This window comes from Procambarus clarkii, chromosome 16 (assembly GCF_040958095.1).
Source record: "Procambarus clarkii isolate CNS0578487 chromosome 16, FALCON_Pclarkii_2.0, whole genome shotgun sequence".
Classification (NCBI taxonomy): domain Eukaryota; kingdom Metazoa; phylum Arthropoda; class Malacostraca; order Decapoda; family Cambaridae; genus Procambarus; species Procambarus clarkii.
This window is the reverse complement of record NC_091165.1, coordinates 35,704,145-35,722,434: the sequence shown is the minus strand read 5'-3', so window position 1 is coordinate 35,722,434 and position 18,290 is coordinate 35,704,145. Positions and strand designations below refer to the sequence as shown.

At 42.4% G+C, this 18,290-nt stretch overlaps 1 protein-coding gene across 1 annotated transcript; it reads left to right on the top strand.

The window, feature by feature from the left end:
* Positions 1-669: 669 nt before the first annotated feature.
* LOC123752671 (peptide transporter family 1-like) lies at positions 670-17,003 on the top strand. The gene is made up of 4 exons (XM_069325442.1): positions 670-719; positions 13,389-13,609; positions 14,116-14,282; positions 16,026-17,003. The coding sequence occupies exons 2-4, from the start codon at positions 13,407-13,409 to the stop codon at positions 16,880-16,882; spliced, it is 1,227 nt and encodes a 408-aa protein (XP_069181543.1). The 5' UTR covers positions 670-719; positions 13,389-13,406; the 3' UTR covers positions 16,883-17,003.
* The last annotated feature ends 1,287 nt before the right edge of the window (positions 17,004-18,290 follow it).

Here is an 18,290-nt window from a genome sequence, read left to right as displayed (position 1 = left end):
CATCAAGGTTTACTTCATGTTCTGTGTACATCCTCTCGTCTGCCCAAGTAATAAAATGTCTGGAAAAGGTTGATACAAAAATAAGGAATGCTGACAATATTATAAATTCATAATGACTACTCATAACTAGAAAAAAAATGAATTTTACTAAATAAGCAATCTTTTATAGTAGTGATAAAATGTGTATTATGCCACCAAGATCAAGAGGTACCTGCAATTACACTATGTGTGTGCGTGAGTTTATAATTATCTAAGTGTAGTTGCAGGATGTGAGCTACGCTCGTGGTGTCCCGTCTTCCCCTTCATCTTTGTCATATGACCGAACCCGCTGATAATTTTGACCTCTACTGACATCCCTTAAATTGTTGTAACCTTCTACAACTGTTCGCAAAGCAGAACTTTTGCATACCTTTTCGACACTATTGCTTTCTAAGCTTTAGGCTGTGGCCTCTTATAATAATTCCACTTTGGCAAATTTTTCAATTCCTGTCAGGGGTTTTATGTGGTGATTATATCTCCTTACCTTCTCTTTCATGGCTTGTGCCTGTTTTACGCCTCAAGCTCATAGCTCTTGTGTGCTTTAGGTCTGGAAGCCATTTAGACGCTTGTCTTTGTACCTTTTATATTTTGTGTATGTGTTTTTTTATATGACCACCATACAAGTACTCAACCTAGCCCCCATTGCCGGCGCCATCCTGGCCGATGTCTATCTGGGCAAGGTGGGTCGGGTGTGTGTGTGTATATACTCACCTAACTGTACTTGCGTGGGTTGGGCTTTGGCACTTTGGTCCGCCTCTCAACCTGATGTAATCTGATGTAAAGGTTCCTGAGCCTATTGGGCTGTTATCATATCTGTTTTTGAAAATGTGTGTGGAGTATTCCTCCACCACAATACTGCCTAGTGCATTCCATTTACTAAACACTGAAAAAGTTCTTTCAAATGTTGTGTGGCTCAATTGGTTACTAGGTTTCCACCTGTGTCCCTTCGTGTGCCTTAACGACTCTTCTCGTTAGTTTTGCATCATTTTGCGTTTTGCATATTTATATGAACGCGTCTCTTGTTTAGGACATTATCAAATGTTTTCTGATAGTCAAAGAATATACAGTCTACCCATCCTTCTCTCTCTTATTTCATTTCTGTCTTATTACAGAACTGCAGCAAATTTGTCAAGCAGGATTTTGCTTTACAAAATCCGTGCTGGTGTTTTGAGACAAAATTTATCTGTTCGAAATGTTCGATTAGTCTGCTTCAGATCAGTCTCCTCTATTAAGTGGCTGGGGATACGTTAATGATACTGTTTTACAGTATAACGGTTTCTGCCGTTATAGTATAGAATGCAGAGTGGTACCACATTAGCCATCTTCCAGCAATCAGGAAACTCTCCTGTTTTTGAAGAGGAATTAAATCATTATAGCAAGGGGGACTGCACAATTGCTTCAGCTGCCTCTTTTAGTGTCCATGGCAATATTTTGTCTGGTCCTACAGCTTTCGTCACGTCCAGTTCCTGTAATTGCGTCCTTACTTCCTCTGGTGTCATTATCATATCAGTGAGGCTTCCCTGTATAAGTCTCCATTCGGTTTGGACTCTTAGCTCTAGTGGCAAAATTAGATTCCAGCTTGAATACTTCTTAGAACTTTTGTTAAGTTCCTCATCATTCTTATTATTACCTCCTTATGATGTTTCCTCTCTCCCATTTTACAAGTCTGATAACTTGGTTATTCGCAGTCATCTTCCTCCTGATGTTGCTATACAACAGGTTTTGGCCGGGACTTAGCACTGTATTCACTGTTAGTCTTGTAATGTTTCTCTGCCTCTCACTAGTTTCTGTGTACTCATTTCTGGACACTTTGTAAATATTGTGATTTCCTTCTGTTCTGTGTTCTCTTTATTTCTTGCATGTTCTTTTGCTTCTTTTCTCAACTTCCAGCTCAACCACTTGGGCTGGATGGTAGAGCGACGATCTCACTTCATGCAGGTCGGCGTTCAATCCACAACCGTCAAATGGTTGGGCGCCATTCCCTCCCCCCGTCCCATCTCAAATCCTTATCCTGACCCCTTCCAAGTGCTATATAGGTTATATTGTCTTAGCACTTTATCCTGGTAATTACCTTACCTTTTCTTTACTTCCCAAACACTGCCACTTTAACCATCAGGTAATGTTCGTCGTGCTTCCTTTAACCCTTAGTGGTGGTATAAATCTTTCTTCAACTTCTCTGAGTTTGTTCGTTACGTAGTCCATCATGTCGTGTTGATTTTCCTCTGAGGTCTCATTCTATCCTCTCTCCAGGAATTATCTGATCTTATGTATTCAAAGACTAAAACACAGGGGGGGTCATTGGCCTCTTATGGCCAATGTTTTCAATATCATCTCATTCTGTGTGCAGACCAGGTCTAATCTAGCTGGTTTGTGTTGACCCCAGGCAGCCTGGTGAAGTGAGTCTACCAAGTGAGAGTTATTCTGCACACCTGACCAGAGATTAAGATAGCAGAGGAAGTAATTATTAAGTAAACGTCAGTGACTTTAAAGGAGACAGTCAAAGGATGAGCATCTTGTAAAAGTTAGATGGAATAAGATGTCGACATTTTGTGACGTGACGTGACACCGACTGATGTCATAACGCATCACTTGAGTTACCACAGTCGTCACGATCAGATGTACGAAGTGAAGTCTGCAGTCTCCGCAGAGTAGTGGTAAGACGCTCGCCTGGCGTTCTGCGAGCACTTTGTCCTGGGTTCGTATCCTGGCCGGGGAGGATTTACTGGGCGCAAATCCTTAACTGTAGCCTCTGTTGAACTCAACAGTAAAATGGGTACTTGGTTGTAAAAACGATTCTTCGTGGGGGTCGTATTCCAGGGGAACATAGGATTAAGGACTTGCCCGAAACGCTACGCGTACTAGTGGCTGTACAAGAGTGTAAGAACTCTAGTATATATAAATAAAAAAATCTCCTGGGAAGAAGGAAGAATACAGTTCCCTGTTTGGTAGTTGAGTGGAGGCTACTTGTTATCAAGTGTGAGGGACGCCGTGCATCAGTTCTCAGTGCTAGTAAAGATATTAGAGGCGACCTGAAGCATAGTGGGGTGGTCGTGCCTGTGCGGACTCTAATGTTTTATATCCTTAAGTGGAGGAAATTGAGCAGGTATTTCTGTGTGGAGCCTGCCAGGCGACTTTGTGTGCTCAAGTCAGAACTGAAGGAAGCTGCGAGGGACAGTTCTAAAGGATTTTCTTGGACGACCAAGAGTAGCGCCATCTTGGGGCGCCAGTGGGCGAGGTCGTCACGTTGTCACTTTATACAGTAAGGTCCCATTAGATTATCCTACAGTGTTTATTAGTGCTTGATCGTATGCCCAGCGATTGTAGATGTTTATGTGCATAGGTTAAATATTTTTATTAAGATAGTGAGCTGATATATGAAGTTAGAGATGATAAGTGGACAAGTGGACATGCTGAAGAGAGAAGCGGCATATGAACTTCATTTGCAGCAGATATTGGAAGATCTGCAGGAGTACCTACCTGATTTTGAGGACCCAGATAGATGTTCTCAGTAGTGGGCCTCGAGAAATAGAACAGAGAATCATATGGACACATTGAGATGTTCGAGGGAGTGCTTGATTGCATTTTGGCATGAAAGGGGTAGTGTAAGGTGAGAGATTGATTTATTTTTCTTATTGGAGATAATTTGTGTACCAGGTATTTCAGCCCCAAGCAGTGAGGGGGCAGTAGATTGTGAGCTGAAGATTAAGCAGCAGCCTAATAAGTTTTATTTTGTGTAGGTCTGAAGTAATATTGGAGTGCTATCGGTTGGTAGCAGCCTAGGGTGCTGCACTGTAATATTATCTATATTATATATTTTTTGTTGTATGTGTTCTCATGCATTAAATGTTTGAATGTTAACAGCTGATTTTTGCCTTTGTCTGGGTGAGGCTTCCTGGATAGTAAGGGAGAGGGAGAGAGACACGATTGCAAATTGGTGGGCAAAGGTCATTAACACCATGAAGGGAACTCAATAGATTATCCAATAATATGGAAAGTGTGGGAGTCACGGCGGCTCGTGTGGGTGGGTACTCATGACAACTAGTCCAGTTTGGAGCTGCGCCCTTGAATAAAGGAGACGCTGATCCCCTCTGAGGGAGCCGGTCGGCCGAGCGGACAGCACGCTGGACTTGTGATCCTGTGGTCCTGGGTTCGATCCCGGGCGCCGGCGAGAAACAATGGGCAGAGTTTCTTTCACCCTATGTCCCTGTTACCTAGCAGTAAAATCGGTACCTGGGTGTTAGTCAGCTGTCACGGGCTGCTTCCTGGGGGTGGAGGCCTGGTCGAGGACCAGGCCTCAGGGACACTAAAAGCCCCGAAATCATCTCAAGATAACCTCAAGATAACTCTCCGAAAAAAAGACAATTACAGGGTGATCTCCCAACAATTGCAAGCACTCCAGTGTTCATTGCTGGTCGACTGACGGCAGCAGAAGTGTGGTTGGCGTGGTCGGTCATATTTTTATCAGGGAGTGGTAGGGGGTTTCTGTTCGTCGGTAAGCAAGTATCAGTTTGGTTCAATAACCAGTTTCTAAAACCCCCCAACCCCTGATATTTGTCACCACCCCTTCTTGTTTACTTTCTTAATTATTTATTTATTTTTTTATATATACAAGTGTTCTTTCATTCTTGTACAGCCACTAGGACGCGTAGCGTTTCGGGCAAGTCCTTAATTTATTTATTTACTTATTTATTTATTTATCTATTTATTTATTTATTTATTTATATACAAGAAGGTACATTGGGATTGTGAGGATACATAACATAGTAATTACATTCTTGTAAAGCCACTAGTACGAGCAGCGTTTCGGGCAGGTCTTTAATTTAAGAAAATTATAAGTAGGCAAATACTAGCAAAATTTATAAAAATGATAACAGGTACAGAGCAAGAAAAAAATGGAAGATGAGAGAAATTTGTAGGTATATTAAAGCACACAGGTAGCTCAAATTGATTGCATTGACAGCTTGAATGGTAGTTTAACAAAAATTAGTAGGCACAATACAGCATATAGCTAGCACATAAAAGAAGACAGCAATGAACACAATGATAAAGTTGTTTGGATTAAGTACATAAAGATTGGGAGATTGGGTAACACTAGATACAGAGCAAATTAAAGCTCAGCATAGGAAACTATGAAGGTGAAATTAGGTACTCTTTGGTTTTGTTTTTGAATGGTGTATCTCTTTGATATCCCTAGGGATATCAAAGAGATATTTATTTCTGGTGTGGTGATAATGGGTCCTATTACATCTGTGCAGGGAGAGTTTCAGAGCATGGTTTGCATTTAGGAACAGGGTTTTGTAAATGTAGTTGACACAAGAGAATGTGTGGAGGGAGTTAATATTTAGCATGTTAAAGGATTTAAATAAGGGAGCTGAGTATTGTCTGAAAGCAGACTTTGTTATTATTCTGATAGCAGATTTTTGCTGTGTGATGATGGGCTTAAGGTGGTTTGCAGTTGTAGACCCCCATGCACAGATACCATAATTAAGATAGGGATAGATTAGTGCATAATATAGTAAGAGGAGAGCAGAGTTAGGAACATAATATCTGATTTTAGAGAGTATACCAACTGTTTTAGAGACTTTCTTAGTTATGTGTTGAATGTGGGTGCTGAAGTTGAGTCTCTTGTCTAGGAATAGGCCAAGAAACTTGCCATCATTTTTATTACTGATGTTAATGTTGTAGCTGAATTGTAGCTGAATTGCATTCGATGATTTGCTTCCAAATAAGATGTAGTAGGTCTTTTCTATGTTTAGTGTTAGTAGACATTCATAAGTGGACTTTTTTCATTCATTATTCACAACATTATTTAGTGTATGTGGGTTGGGGTCTAAATTGATGAGGGTAGTATCATCAGCAAACATATGTTCCCCAGAATAAAACCCGCCAAATCGTTTAACAACAAGGTACCCATTTTACTGTTGGGTTAAACAAAGGCTACAGTTAAGGATTTGCGCCCAGTTACCCCTCCCCGGCCAGGATACGAACCCAGGACAAAGCTTTAGAGAAACACCAGGTGAGCGTCTTACCACAATGCCACGGGGACTGCTAAACATATTGCACCAGGAAGTTTAACTTTTCCACTTCTACAAGCTTTGCTCGTTGTCTCATCTCCTACTTTTGGGCCCATTGTTTCTCAGTCAGTTTAGCCATGTCTGAAGTCTCCTGTTACTATATATAAGCTTTACATTCAGTCTATGGGCTACCATCCCTTGGTATTCTTACCTCAGTCTTCTGTTGTTCTTTGAAGGGTTGTAGATTACAGCAACGACCACTTTCTCAATATCCAGTGAAATTATTAGCATGATGCAGTTCTTGTAGTTGTTTGCCACCTACAAACAAACCCCTTCATATATCCAGTTTCTTTTTACCAACAGTGCCACACCTGCCTTCTCTCTGAAGTCTTTCCCTTCTCATTATTCGGTCCCTGATAGACTACGCATCACCAGTTTTGTCTTACACAGGCCAAGGCAGAATTAAAAAAATTAAGCTGATACAGAACGAGGTTTTGAAAATTATTCTTGGATGTCAAAGAAATGCAATGATTGAAATAATGAGAATGGAATTTAATTTACAGAGTGTGTATGATAGAGTCCGTGACATTAACACTAGAGTATCTATTCGTTTCATGCGGAGAAAAGGAGGGGATAAGCTGTTTGAGAGCGTTCAGACCTGCTTGAGTGACGTACACACTTCCAGGAAACTGAGGGAGACACGCTACACGAGGGGATTAGCTCATGACCTCAGGGAATACGATGTACTTGACTGCTGTAAACCCTCTCGACAGTGTAATATGTCTGCTTCCTGGAAAGTACAGAAAATAGACGTCGAAATTGTACCCCTCAAGGTGAAAAAGATTCCTCATGAACCGGGACAATTACGGTGTTTGTATGGAAGCATGATATCTGGGTTACCAAGAGGCAACACTTTACATGTATATTGTGACGGGTCGGTGGCGGAGGATGGCAGGGCCGGGTGTGGTGTCCTAATAAGGGAATATACTGAGTTTGGGACTGTGGACAGGAAAATTGAACTCCGTCTTAGTAATTATATATCATCCACACAAGCTGAACTGCAGGCCATTCTGGCGTGTTTGGAGGAAGTACGTCGTGACGACAAAGATGTTTTTGTATTTGTCGATAGCCGAGGAGCACTGGAGTCCTTAAACAGTCGAAACCCAGTCTTCATGTTCATAGTTGAGGATTGTAAGAAAAGGATAACTGAGATACAGTTGAAAGGTCATAGTGTGAAATTCATGTGGATTCCATCTCATCTTGGAATAGTGCTCAACGAGGTGGCGGATGACTTGGCCAAACGTGCCACATCAAAACCACAAGTTGACATCGAATATGAATTCACAATGAGACAAATAAGAAGCAAAATCAGAAATATTCAGGCACAGGCAGAAGTGGAGAGGAGAGATATAATGTATGAGAGAAGTCAAACCATGCAATACTACATGTGTGTGAGTCAAAACACCCATTTCACTTATGGTAAAAGGAGAAATGCTTGGAGTGACTCTGTGTACATGCGGCTTAGGCTTGGGTACAAATATTACTGGGAATATGGGATAGGTGTTCATGATAATGACACGAAGTGTAAACTATGTGGTATGTTAAGGTCTCACACCCTTGCCCATTATGTTCTTGATTGTCCGTTGATTAATGTATATAGAAACACTGAGATAAGGACTGTTCCTGAACAAATAGCCTGGATTTGTCACAACGGAAAGGTTGATGATATTCTTGAGAGATATAAGAATTTTGAACCAAGACTATAATCTTTTGTTGAATTATCTGCATGTCTCTTGCAAATTGTCTATACAGTATACCTAGGTCATAAGAGTATTTGTGTGTACGTCTGATACCATACTATTTGAGTAAAGGAGGAAATGTATATGTTTATCTCTCAGAATGTTCGGTAAAATGTTTATTGTTTGTGATGTGTGTCTATGTATGTATTAACACGTTGTACTGAACGGGGTGAGAATAGCTTGAGTTACCTCATCCCTTTGTGTGTATTTTACCTCAATAAACTTATTTCTATTTCAATTCAATTTCAATTTCTCATTATTTAGTGTTTCCTTGGGAATGTTGCATTGCAGTACTAATCATAACAGTTAGCTTGGTCTCCAACAGAGTTTGTGTTCTCAGTCCTTTCTTTGAGTTCATCTGCTTTATTTGACAGTTCATCAACATTGGTCTACCAGATCTTCAGAGTATTCATTGTTGTGCTGTCCTCTGGGCAGTTAGTTTCCAGTCTAAGTATGGGGTTTAGGTCAGGTTAGGTCGAGTTCGTAGGTAGGGAAGAGGGGAGGGTACATTTGGAATGTGGAAGGGAACAGGGGGGGTGGATGTCTGTGGTGCATTTGAGGTTGAGTAGGGGGTTTGGTGGGGTGGAAATTGTGGGGCTTGGAGCTGGGAATGGGAAGGTGGTAGAAAGCAGTGGCTGAGTTCCAAGGAGAAGTGTGGGAGGCGGTATAGGTGGTAGTTGATGATTAATGGGTGGCAATTAGTGGTTGGTGGGTTGCAATTGATGGGAGTGGGACATTGGTCCTACTGCGATGGAAGGAGGTTTTTATTATTATTATTATTATTATTATTATTATTATTATTATTATTATTATTATTATTATTATTATTATTATTATTATTATTATTATTATTATTATATGGAAGGAGGTTTCTGTGAGTGTGTTTGTGGAGGGGTACATGAGCAGGAGTATCAGGGCCTGGGTTACCAGGATCTGGGTTACCAGGATCTGAGTTACCAGGACCTGGGTTACCAGGATCTGAGTTACCAGGACCTGGGTTACCAGGACCTGGGTTACCAGGACCTGGGTTACCAGGATCTGAGTTACCAGGACCTGGGTTACCAGGACCTGGGTTACCAGGACCTGGGTTACCAGGATCTGAGTTACCAGGACCTGGGTTACCAGGACCTGGGTTACCAGGACCTGGGTTACCAGGACCTGGGTTACCAGGACCTGGGTTACCAGGACCTGGGTTACCAGGACCTGGGTTACCAGGATCTCAGTTACCAGAACCTGGGTTACCAGGATCTCAGTTACCAGAACCTGGGTTACCAGGATCTCAGTTACCAGAACCTGGGTTACCAGGATCTGAGTTACCAGGACCTGGGTTACCAGTACCTGGGTTACCAGGATCTCAGTTACCAGAACCTGGGTTACCAGGATCTGGGTTACCAGGATCTGCGTTACCAGGATCTCGGTTACCAGGACCTGCATACCAGTCAACATTGCCAGCCATGGTTGTGAGAGCAGTCGGGATAACTGTCAAAATAAAACAGCCGGGATTATCAAGGTATACATCAGGTAGGGGTAAGGAATGACGGCATCAGGGAGCGCGCTCAGAATTATTTCTAGAAAGGCGAGCAAGACAAACAAGTGTACGTGTTTGGTCTTTAATCTAAGGCAGAAGGTCGTGAATTACATCTTATATATCAATACGAAGCTGTTTGCATGGTCGGCGTGTATACTAACGAAGTTGATAGTTCAACCAAATCTGGCATGGCCGCAGAGGACCTCCAGGAAGAGGGTGGTGGTTGCAAGAGGTTTTGCCGCAATGTTGGCTGCGGGAGGCTCTCAAAACACACGAAATTGGGAGCCAGGGAGGAACTCAAACTTGAAATCGGGGGAACCACGTGAGCGTCGACAACAGTAAAGAAGGTGCTGAGTCCACTTAGTAATCCCCGGCCAGTCGTAGCCAAGGGGAAGCTCATGTGTAGTGAAGGAGTGGGTGTATAGCCTCGTATGTTTACCCAGGCCTACCTTACCTTAAACTCCGGAGCTTGAGCTCGTGGAGCAGTTCGTTGTTGCCTTCACCCTCGTTCTGACAGTTCCTGCGACGGCGCTGGAATCAATCGCATTGGCGTTTGCCTTTCCATTGGAGAGTTTCGGTGCCGAGGAGAGGGGGGACCTGCTGCATAGGTGACTTTTTCTCCCTCGTATCAACCTACCCTGGCTTTGCGCCCTGGAGAGGCCACTCCAGACCGACAACCAGAGCGCAACGCCACAATTTCTTGAGATTGATGGATGCCTACTACTACCTAACCTTGCGATGCCAATCCTTCCAATGCCAATCCTTCCAATGCCAGTCCTAAAAATAACTCATGAGTGACTGAGCCTAACCTAACGTTGTCCAAGGTGCTGTCTTTTGCCCTACCGGTTAAAGAAAGAAGCAACCAGACCCTGTACACCAGAAAGAAGCAATCAGGCCCTCTACACCAGAAAGAAGCAACCAGACCCTGTACATCAGAAAGAAGCAACCAGACTCTGTACATCAGAAAGAAGCAACCAGACTCTGTACACCAGAAAGAAGCAACCAGACACTGTACACCAGAAAGAAGCAACCAGACCCTGTACATCAGAAAGAAGCAACCAGACTCTGTACACCAGAAAGAAGCAACCAGACACTGTACACCAGAAAGAAGCAACCAGACTCTGTACATCAGAAAGAAGCAACCAGACTCTGTACACCAGAAAGAAGCAACCAGACTCTGTACACCAGAAAGAAGCAACCAGACTCTGTACATCAGAAAGAAGCAACCAGACCCTGTACACCAGAAAGAAGCAACCAGACCCTGTACATCAGAAAGAAGCAACCAGACTCTGTACACCAGAAAGAAGCAACCAGACTCTGTACACCAGAAAGAAGCAACCAGACCCTGTACATCAGAAAGAAGCAACCAGACTCTGTACACCAGAAAGAAGCAACCAGACCCTGTACACCAGAAAGAAGCAACCAGACCCTGTACACCAGAAAGAAGCAACCAGACTCTGTACATCAGAAAGAAGCAACCAGACTCTGTACACCAGAAAGAAGCAACCAGACTCTGTACATCAGAAAGAAGCAACCAGACCCTGTACACCAGAAAGAAGCAACCAGACTCTGTACATCAGAAAGAAGCAACCAGACCCTGTACATCAGAAAGAAGCAACCAGACCCTGTACATCAGAAAGAAGCAACCAGACTCTGTACACCAGAAAGAAGCAACCAGATTCTGTACACCAGAAAGAAGCAACCAGACTCTGTACACCAGAAAGAAGCAACCAGACCCTGTACATCAGAAAGAAGCAACCAGACTCTGTACATCAGAAAGAAGCAACCAGACCCTGTACATCAGAAAGAAGCAACCAGACACTGTACACCAGAAAGAAGCAACCAGACACTGTACATCAGAAAGAAGCAACCAGACTCTGTACACCAGAAAGAAGCAACCAGACCCTGTACACCAGAAAGAAGCAACCAGACACTGTACACCAGAAAGAAGCAACCAGACCCTGTACACCAGAAAGAAGTAACCAGTCCCTGTACACCAGAAAGACGTAACCAGTCCCTGTACACCAGAAAGAAGTAACCAGACCCTGTACACCAGAAAGAGAAAGCAGCGAAGAAAGGGACGGTCGTCTATCCTCACTTCGGTCAAGGCACCTTGTACATCTATACTATATTAACATTACAAATAAAAATTGAGGCCAGGTTCCTTGGCTTATATATAGACAAGAGACTGAACTCAGCACCCACATATAACACAGCCAAAAAAGTCTCAAAAACAGTCGATATACTTTCTAACAACAGATATTATGTTTCCCCACTCATTATACTAAGCACTAATTTATTCCTATATAACACGGTATCTGTGCATGGAAATCAACCACTAGAAATTACCTCAAACCTATCGTCACTCAGCAAAACTCTGCTATCAGAACTATAACAAACTCTGTCTTCAGACACTCAGCCCCTATATTTAAATCCATTAACATGCTAAACACACACTTCACACATTCTCAGGGACTATTTATATGTACAAAACCTTGTTCCTAAATGCTAATCATGATGTGAAACTTTTCCTTGATAGATGTACTAGCATGAGCACCACACCAGAAAATATAAATCTCTTTGATATCCCCAGAGTCAGACTAAATCTGTGCAAACACTCCATGTAAATAAAAGGGCCCAGTTTTTAGAACTCACTCCCTGATGAATTAAAACAAAATTCCAACCCATGCCCTGGTTACCTGGTTGATACCTGGTTGATGGGGTTCTGGGAGTTCTTCTACTTCCCAAGCCCGGCCCGAGGCCAGGCTTGACTTGTGAGAGTTTGGTCCACCAGGCTGTTGCTTGGAGCGGCCCGCAGGCCCACATACCCACCACAGCCCGGTTGGTCCGGCACTCCTTGGAGGAATAAATCTAGTTTCCTCTTGAAAATGTCCACGGTTGTTCCGGCAATATTTCTTATGCTTGCTGGGAGGACGTTGAACAACCAACCAAGCCCTGTTCAAAAGTAAAATAAAAAGTACCTAATTTCATCCTCATAGTTTCCTACCTTACGCTTCAAACTATTAGTACTTCAGACATATATCCTTACCAGTGTAATCACCTCTGTCAACTTATGTTTTAGGTATTTATTCATATAAAACCTTGCTACAATGTACCCTCTCATCTTACCTGATATGTTAGATTAAGGATCTGCCTGAAACGCAATGCGTGTTAGTGGCTTTGAATGAATGTAAAAATACCAAACTTATGTAATCTCACCAACTCATTGTACTTTTTTGTAAAATAAATTATTATTTTTATTATTACCATTATATTGACTTCACAAGGGGACTAGATAGTACAGTTGGCTTCGTTCTCGACAATTTATGTGTTTACATCCTTGTATGTCTAATGAATATAACAAATTTTTCCAATTTGACACATCAAACCTATTTGTTGAGGAAGCGCTTTTAGTCATGTGTGTCTATAGACACGAGTTAATGGGCACTGTACAACATAATGGGTGAGTGGAAACCCTTAAGACGCGACACAATTTACATATATTTATATCAATACCTGTTCCGTTTTCTAAGTAAAATTTGCATGTGTCAGGTAATGTCCAAAAACCTCTCGTTGGACTGATAACATAACAACGTAATCATTAGTTATTGAATATTCTAGTGTATATATAAATAACATATAACAAAGAGGTTATCTCTTTTGGATGAGCATGAATATACCCGAACTGCTCTGAGTACTCTTGGTGGCATTATATACAGTACTCTGTATACTTACAAGTACTTGCCAGCTGGCGATGTGAGCAGCAAGGCAGGGAATTAAGGCCGTCGGAGAGTAGGAAGAGATCGAGCCTGCTGCTGTCCTATCATGATAAAACGTAGAGTCTTTAAGCTGTCTGACTACCAGATAACCGAGTTATGGATCACTGTAGGTCCTATTATCTGTATATATCTTCCAAGCTGAACTTCACTCTCGCTCGAGCTACCTCACGCTGTCATGTTCCCCGTGCCTCTTCAACACCTCTTAGCCTCTGTCACCCTCCTCATACAGGCTCGCACGGTGTTCCTGATGTGCTGCGGGTGCACAGTGGGCGCCGTCATCTTCTCCCTCTCTTCGGTCACTCCCATCATGGCCTCCTTCAGCGCCGCCAAGTTCACAGGAGTCTTGGGCATGCTGGTGATGGGTGTCTGCACAGGGCTCATGAAAGCTGCATACACCTCCCTTGGGGCCGACCAGTTTAAAGTCCCAGAACAACGGGAGCAACAGAAGAGGTATGTTAAAGTGTGGAGGTTCATCAGGAGGTAAATTGGGAATATTGATGGGTGAGGGAAGGCTGGGAAGAGGGAGTTCATAGGTTGGTGGGTTTTGTAAAGGAGTTAGATGGGTTTGTAGTGTGGCTAATATTTGTCCTTGCTATACACGGTAGGAAGTGCAATTAAAAAGTTGCCGGCAAGTTCCCGAACAGACTTGGTAAGGAAAGCGTTCACAAGGACTTAATGCTTTATGATGGAAAACTATGGATGAAAGATCATGGCTCCTACTCCATGGTCATATATATATAAAAAAATAGTAAGATCTGTGTATAAGAATGTGCATTTTAGTTTGCTTCAATAATACTTTGTAATTTTATTGAAATGGTCAAGTAGTTAGGAAAGACAAAACATTCCTGCTCTCGATGACGTGTTAGATGGAGTTATTAATTCGTTTTTTGCACATAAACCAGAAAACTGGTAAGTTGTCATCTTAGCATTCTCTCAACTTGTCATTTCTGTTGCAGGTTCTTTAACGCCTTCTACTGGATGATCAACGCTGGCACCTTCGTCGGGCTATTCATAACAGCTCAAATACGAGACTCTGTCCAGTGCTTCGGTGATGACTGCTACTTCCTCTCCTACATTATAATGGCCGGCCTCATGGTTGTCTCCACCGTCATCTTCGCTGCTGGTCAGTCCTCTAGGATAATAATATTTAAACAATTTTTATTATTTGTTGATGTATTTTAAAGATGGCACCATGGACTATTTTAATACAAATTTGGTGACTTAATAAAACGTTTTAATAATTCGTGTAAATAATTCAATTTCTCTCACCCTACCCATCAACATTGGTTTTCCTCAGGGCTGCATACTTGGCCCTATCCTCTCTCTCATCTACATTAATGACCTTCCAAATGCCTCCCAACACTGCTAACCTCCTAATTGCTAACAAACTCACCCTTAACATTGACAAAACTTTCTATATTTTGTTTAGCAATAAATCCTCAAATCAAATAAATCTCAGGATAAACAATACCCAAATTTGTAACAAAGTAGATGTCAAATTCCTTGGCGTTCTCATTGACCACAAGCTGTGGTCAAGACCACACCAGAAGTTCTACTAAACTTACTTGGATCCTGCAAGGATCTTGGATTCATTTGATGCATCACGCTATTGTGAGATCTGTGTGTAATTAAGTAAGGGCGGAGAGGTAGAACGGCCTATTGACATAGCTCGGGTGCATGGGGAAATTGTGTAAAACCCTGGTTTGTGTCTCGGAGAGGCTGCAGGATCTAAGTAAGTTCAGTAGAACTTTTGGTTGCAATTCTTTTACCATGTCGTAGCTCAGTCGATTAAGGCAGCGTCTGGGATGCTCTCAGACGTAGGTTCGAATCCTCGTCACGGCCCATGTGGATTTGTTCATTTGATGCATCACACTATTGTGATTTCTGTATGTACTACTCATCTCTTCATCATTATCAGTTATCTAACCTGTCTCAGTTTATAATGGACCTATTCTTTCCCTAATCTTTGTTAAATATAATTGAATAAAATCCTTTAGGATTTGTCTTTGCTAGCCCTGCAATGCGAACTTCATAGTTTCTTTTTGCCCTCCTTATCTATTTTTTAACATTTCTAACCAATTGTACGAATTCTTGTTAAACTGGTACAAATCCTTTTGTACCAAGCTCTCTTTCTACCTATAACGTTCTTCAGCTTTTTTTGTCAACCATTTCGGGTCATTATTATTCGATCTATTCAATTTGTATGGTATACAACGTTCCTGTGCTGTATAGTTCTGCATGCATATTGTATACAACCGTAGTGTGTGTACTCTTGCATTTACAAGCTGATTTCCCAACTGTAGTGCACACCGTGTACACCATTGAGTCAGCTGTGGAATTAATTCTTTCAGAAAATGAATAAATCCACTAGGGTAATGAGGAGGACACGAACTTACGACCTTGGCATTGTCAAGCCTCATAATTTACCACTAGACCACCGCTGACTTGTAAAAGTCATACAACCTGATTTTCAAGGAAATCACAGGAAGTGCTTGTGGGTCGTACGTAACACCACAGTTATTACGTACGGTGTGTTGAAGTTGTTGTTGTTGGGGCGTACGGTGAAGGGACCACTCTTCCTTTCCACCTGAGTGCTTGTGGATTATACGTAAAACTTGGACTGGCTTCAGTAGGGGCCTTCATACTTCCTGTGATTTCAGTAGAAATCCGGTTGTATGACTTTTACAAGTCATCGATGGTCTAGTGGTTGAGTATGAGGCTTGACAACGCCAAGGTCGTAGGTTCGCGTCCACCTCATTTCCCTAGTGAATTTTCTCGTTGATATACATCACGTTAATGTGATATCTGCGTGTTTTAATTCTCTAACATTGTCTCTATTAGTTGTTATGTTTTTGTAATATTACAGGACGGTCGCACTACAAGGAGGGGCTCCCAGACAAAATGATGATAAGAGCAGTTCGCTGCGTTGCATACGCGGTCACCAAGACCTGGGATAAGGACCGAGAGCCTGTGCAGCACTGGCTTGACCGTGCTCAGGACAAATTTGATGCTCAGTTGCTGCTGGACGTGAAGGTGACCTTGCGTGTCCTTCTGCTGTTCTGCACTTTCCCGCTCTTCAATACTCTTTACTACCACACCTCCACTGGTATGATATTCCAGGCTAAACGTCTCGACGGTATGGTGGGCAGCTATAGGATCCCGCCAGAAATGTCTTACACTGCCAACCCACTGCTCGTTTTAGCTCTAATTCCGCTCTTTGATTTTGTGGTCTACCCTTTGTTGGCCCGCGTTGGCGTCCTCACCAAGACCACATCCCGGATGATCGCGGGGATGTGCTTCACCATCATTGCCTTCCTGGTCTACGCACTGGTGAACATGAGCGTGGAACAGACTTTCATTCCTCCAGAGCACGCGAGAATCCACGTTTACAACGCACTGCCTTGCCAGATGGTGGTGGAGGTGCCCTTCGTCAAGACCGGTCAGCTGAGTGTGGAGAGCGGAAGCCAGGTGGTTCTGCCTAGCTTGACTGTCACACATGGTGATGAGGTGGAGGCCAAGGTGACAGCCTCCTGCCTCGCCCCGGACATGAGGCAGGTGAGAGTGAGGGTGCTGGGTGCCCATGAGACAACACTCCTTGTCACCTCCACTGGCGTGCTGGCTCTCCCTCCCACACTCGAGTACATCAAGGACGAAGATGCCGACACCAAAGTGAGTCTCCGCACCCAATCATTTCCTCTCAGTTTCATAACTTTAAAAAGTTAAATGCTAACAATGAGAGCAGACTTTACTAAAGATTCAGCGCTAATCATTTCAAGTAACTAGCAACTGGAAAGTGTCTCATAAAGTGTCACCATGACGCCAAGTCAACTGTAAAATACATTAATAAAACACAACAACGGGCGAGTATGATGCTTCACAACACAGTTCAGAGTACGACAATATCCTAGCACTTATTTTTACTTTTACAAATACTGAAATATTTTCATAAATGAGATTTTTACAACTTTCTCCATCCTCATAAATTTATTAAGTAAGTTTTAGAATACTTTTGACTGATGGAGAAGAGTCTTATATTACAGATCTATTAAGTAGAGTTTTTAGTGGTTTGTTACTATTATTATTGATAGTCACAAGACAATCATAATAGCGTGATTTATCAATGATAAAATCACTCCCACAAATTTGAAGGGAGAAAATTCGTGGAGAACCCTATACTCACTCCAGAGTGCATGCGGCTCTTCATAAAAACTGTTTGTGACAACAATTTCCTTAGCAGCAGACTCCTTAGAGGACACAGTAGCGTCTGGAGGAATATATTTTTGTGCATGTTATGGCTCAGGGGTATGGCGCACGTCTGTCAGTTAGGTTAGTTCATTTATTATGACCCCCCCATACCAATGTTGTGGGCGGTAGTGGAAAGGGTTACAAAGGCACATAATGGGCTCAGGGACTGAACCCCACAATTCATTTAGATAAACAAGTTACAATCTTGATGAGCTAGTTAAAATATTCATTGCACATCGTCACATTATCAATGGGCTCGAGACCGACCACAAGTACAGTTTCTAAATTAAGCAACTGACATATGTAAGAAGCTAGTGTCACAATTGATATATTTGTCCTGCACACCGCCCCCCATCCAGTGGACAGCGGTGCATAGGATATAATCACTTAGATACTACCTACAGTTAGCAAACTGGGGAGATTTGACCAAGACTTCTGGTAGCAGATAATTTAGAATGAAATATTTACACATGTCTGGAACATTTGTCATAGAATTGTCTCTGAATTCACGTATCTTTTTGCACTCCATCACATAGTGACGGAGGGTGTGCGAATAATTTTGTTGACACAGTTTACATTTGGTCAGGTCTACATCGGCAGATAATGAGAATTCCCAGAGATACTTGTACTTAGATACCGAGTCTAAGCCAAGCAGTAGTAACATCTAGAAGTCTGCTGATTTTATTGGATAATCCATAGATGTGTGGCTCCTCTTGCATGATAGTATGATGATAGATGGAATTATTGGTGTCGATTTCATTTTCCCACAGATCTACAAGATTTTGTTGAAGTTCTCGGTGTACTATTGCTCTCAGTCTGCTTATTGACAATTCAAGGTTATACTAAATTTCTTCTCTTAATGCAGATTCTTTGGCTAACTCATCAG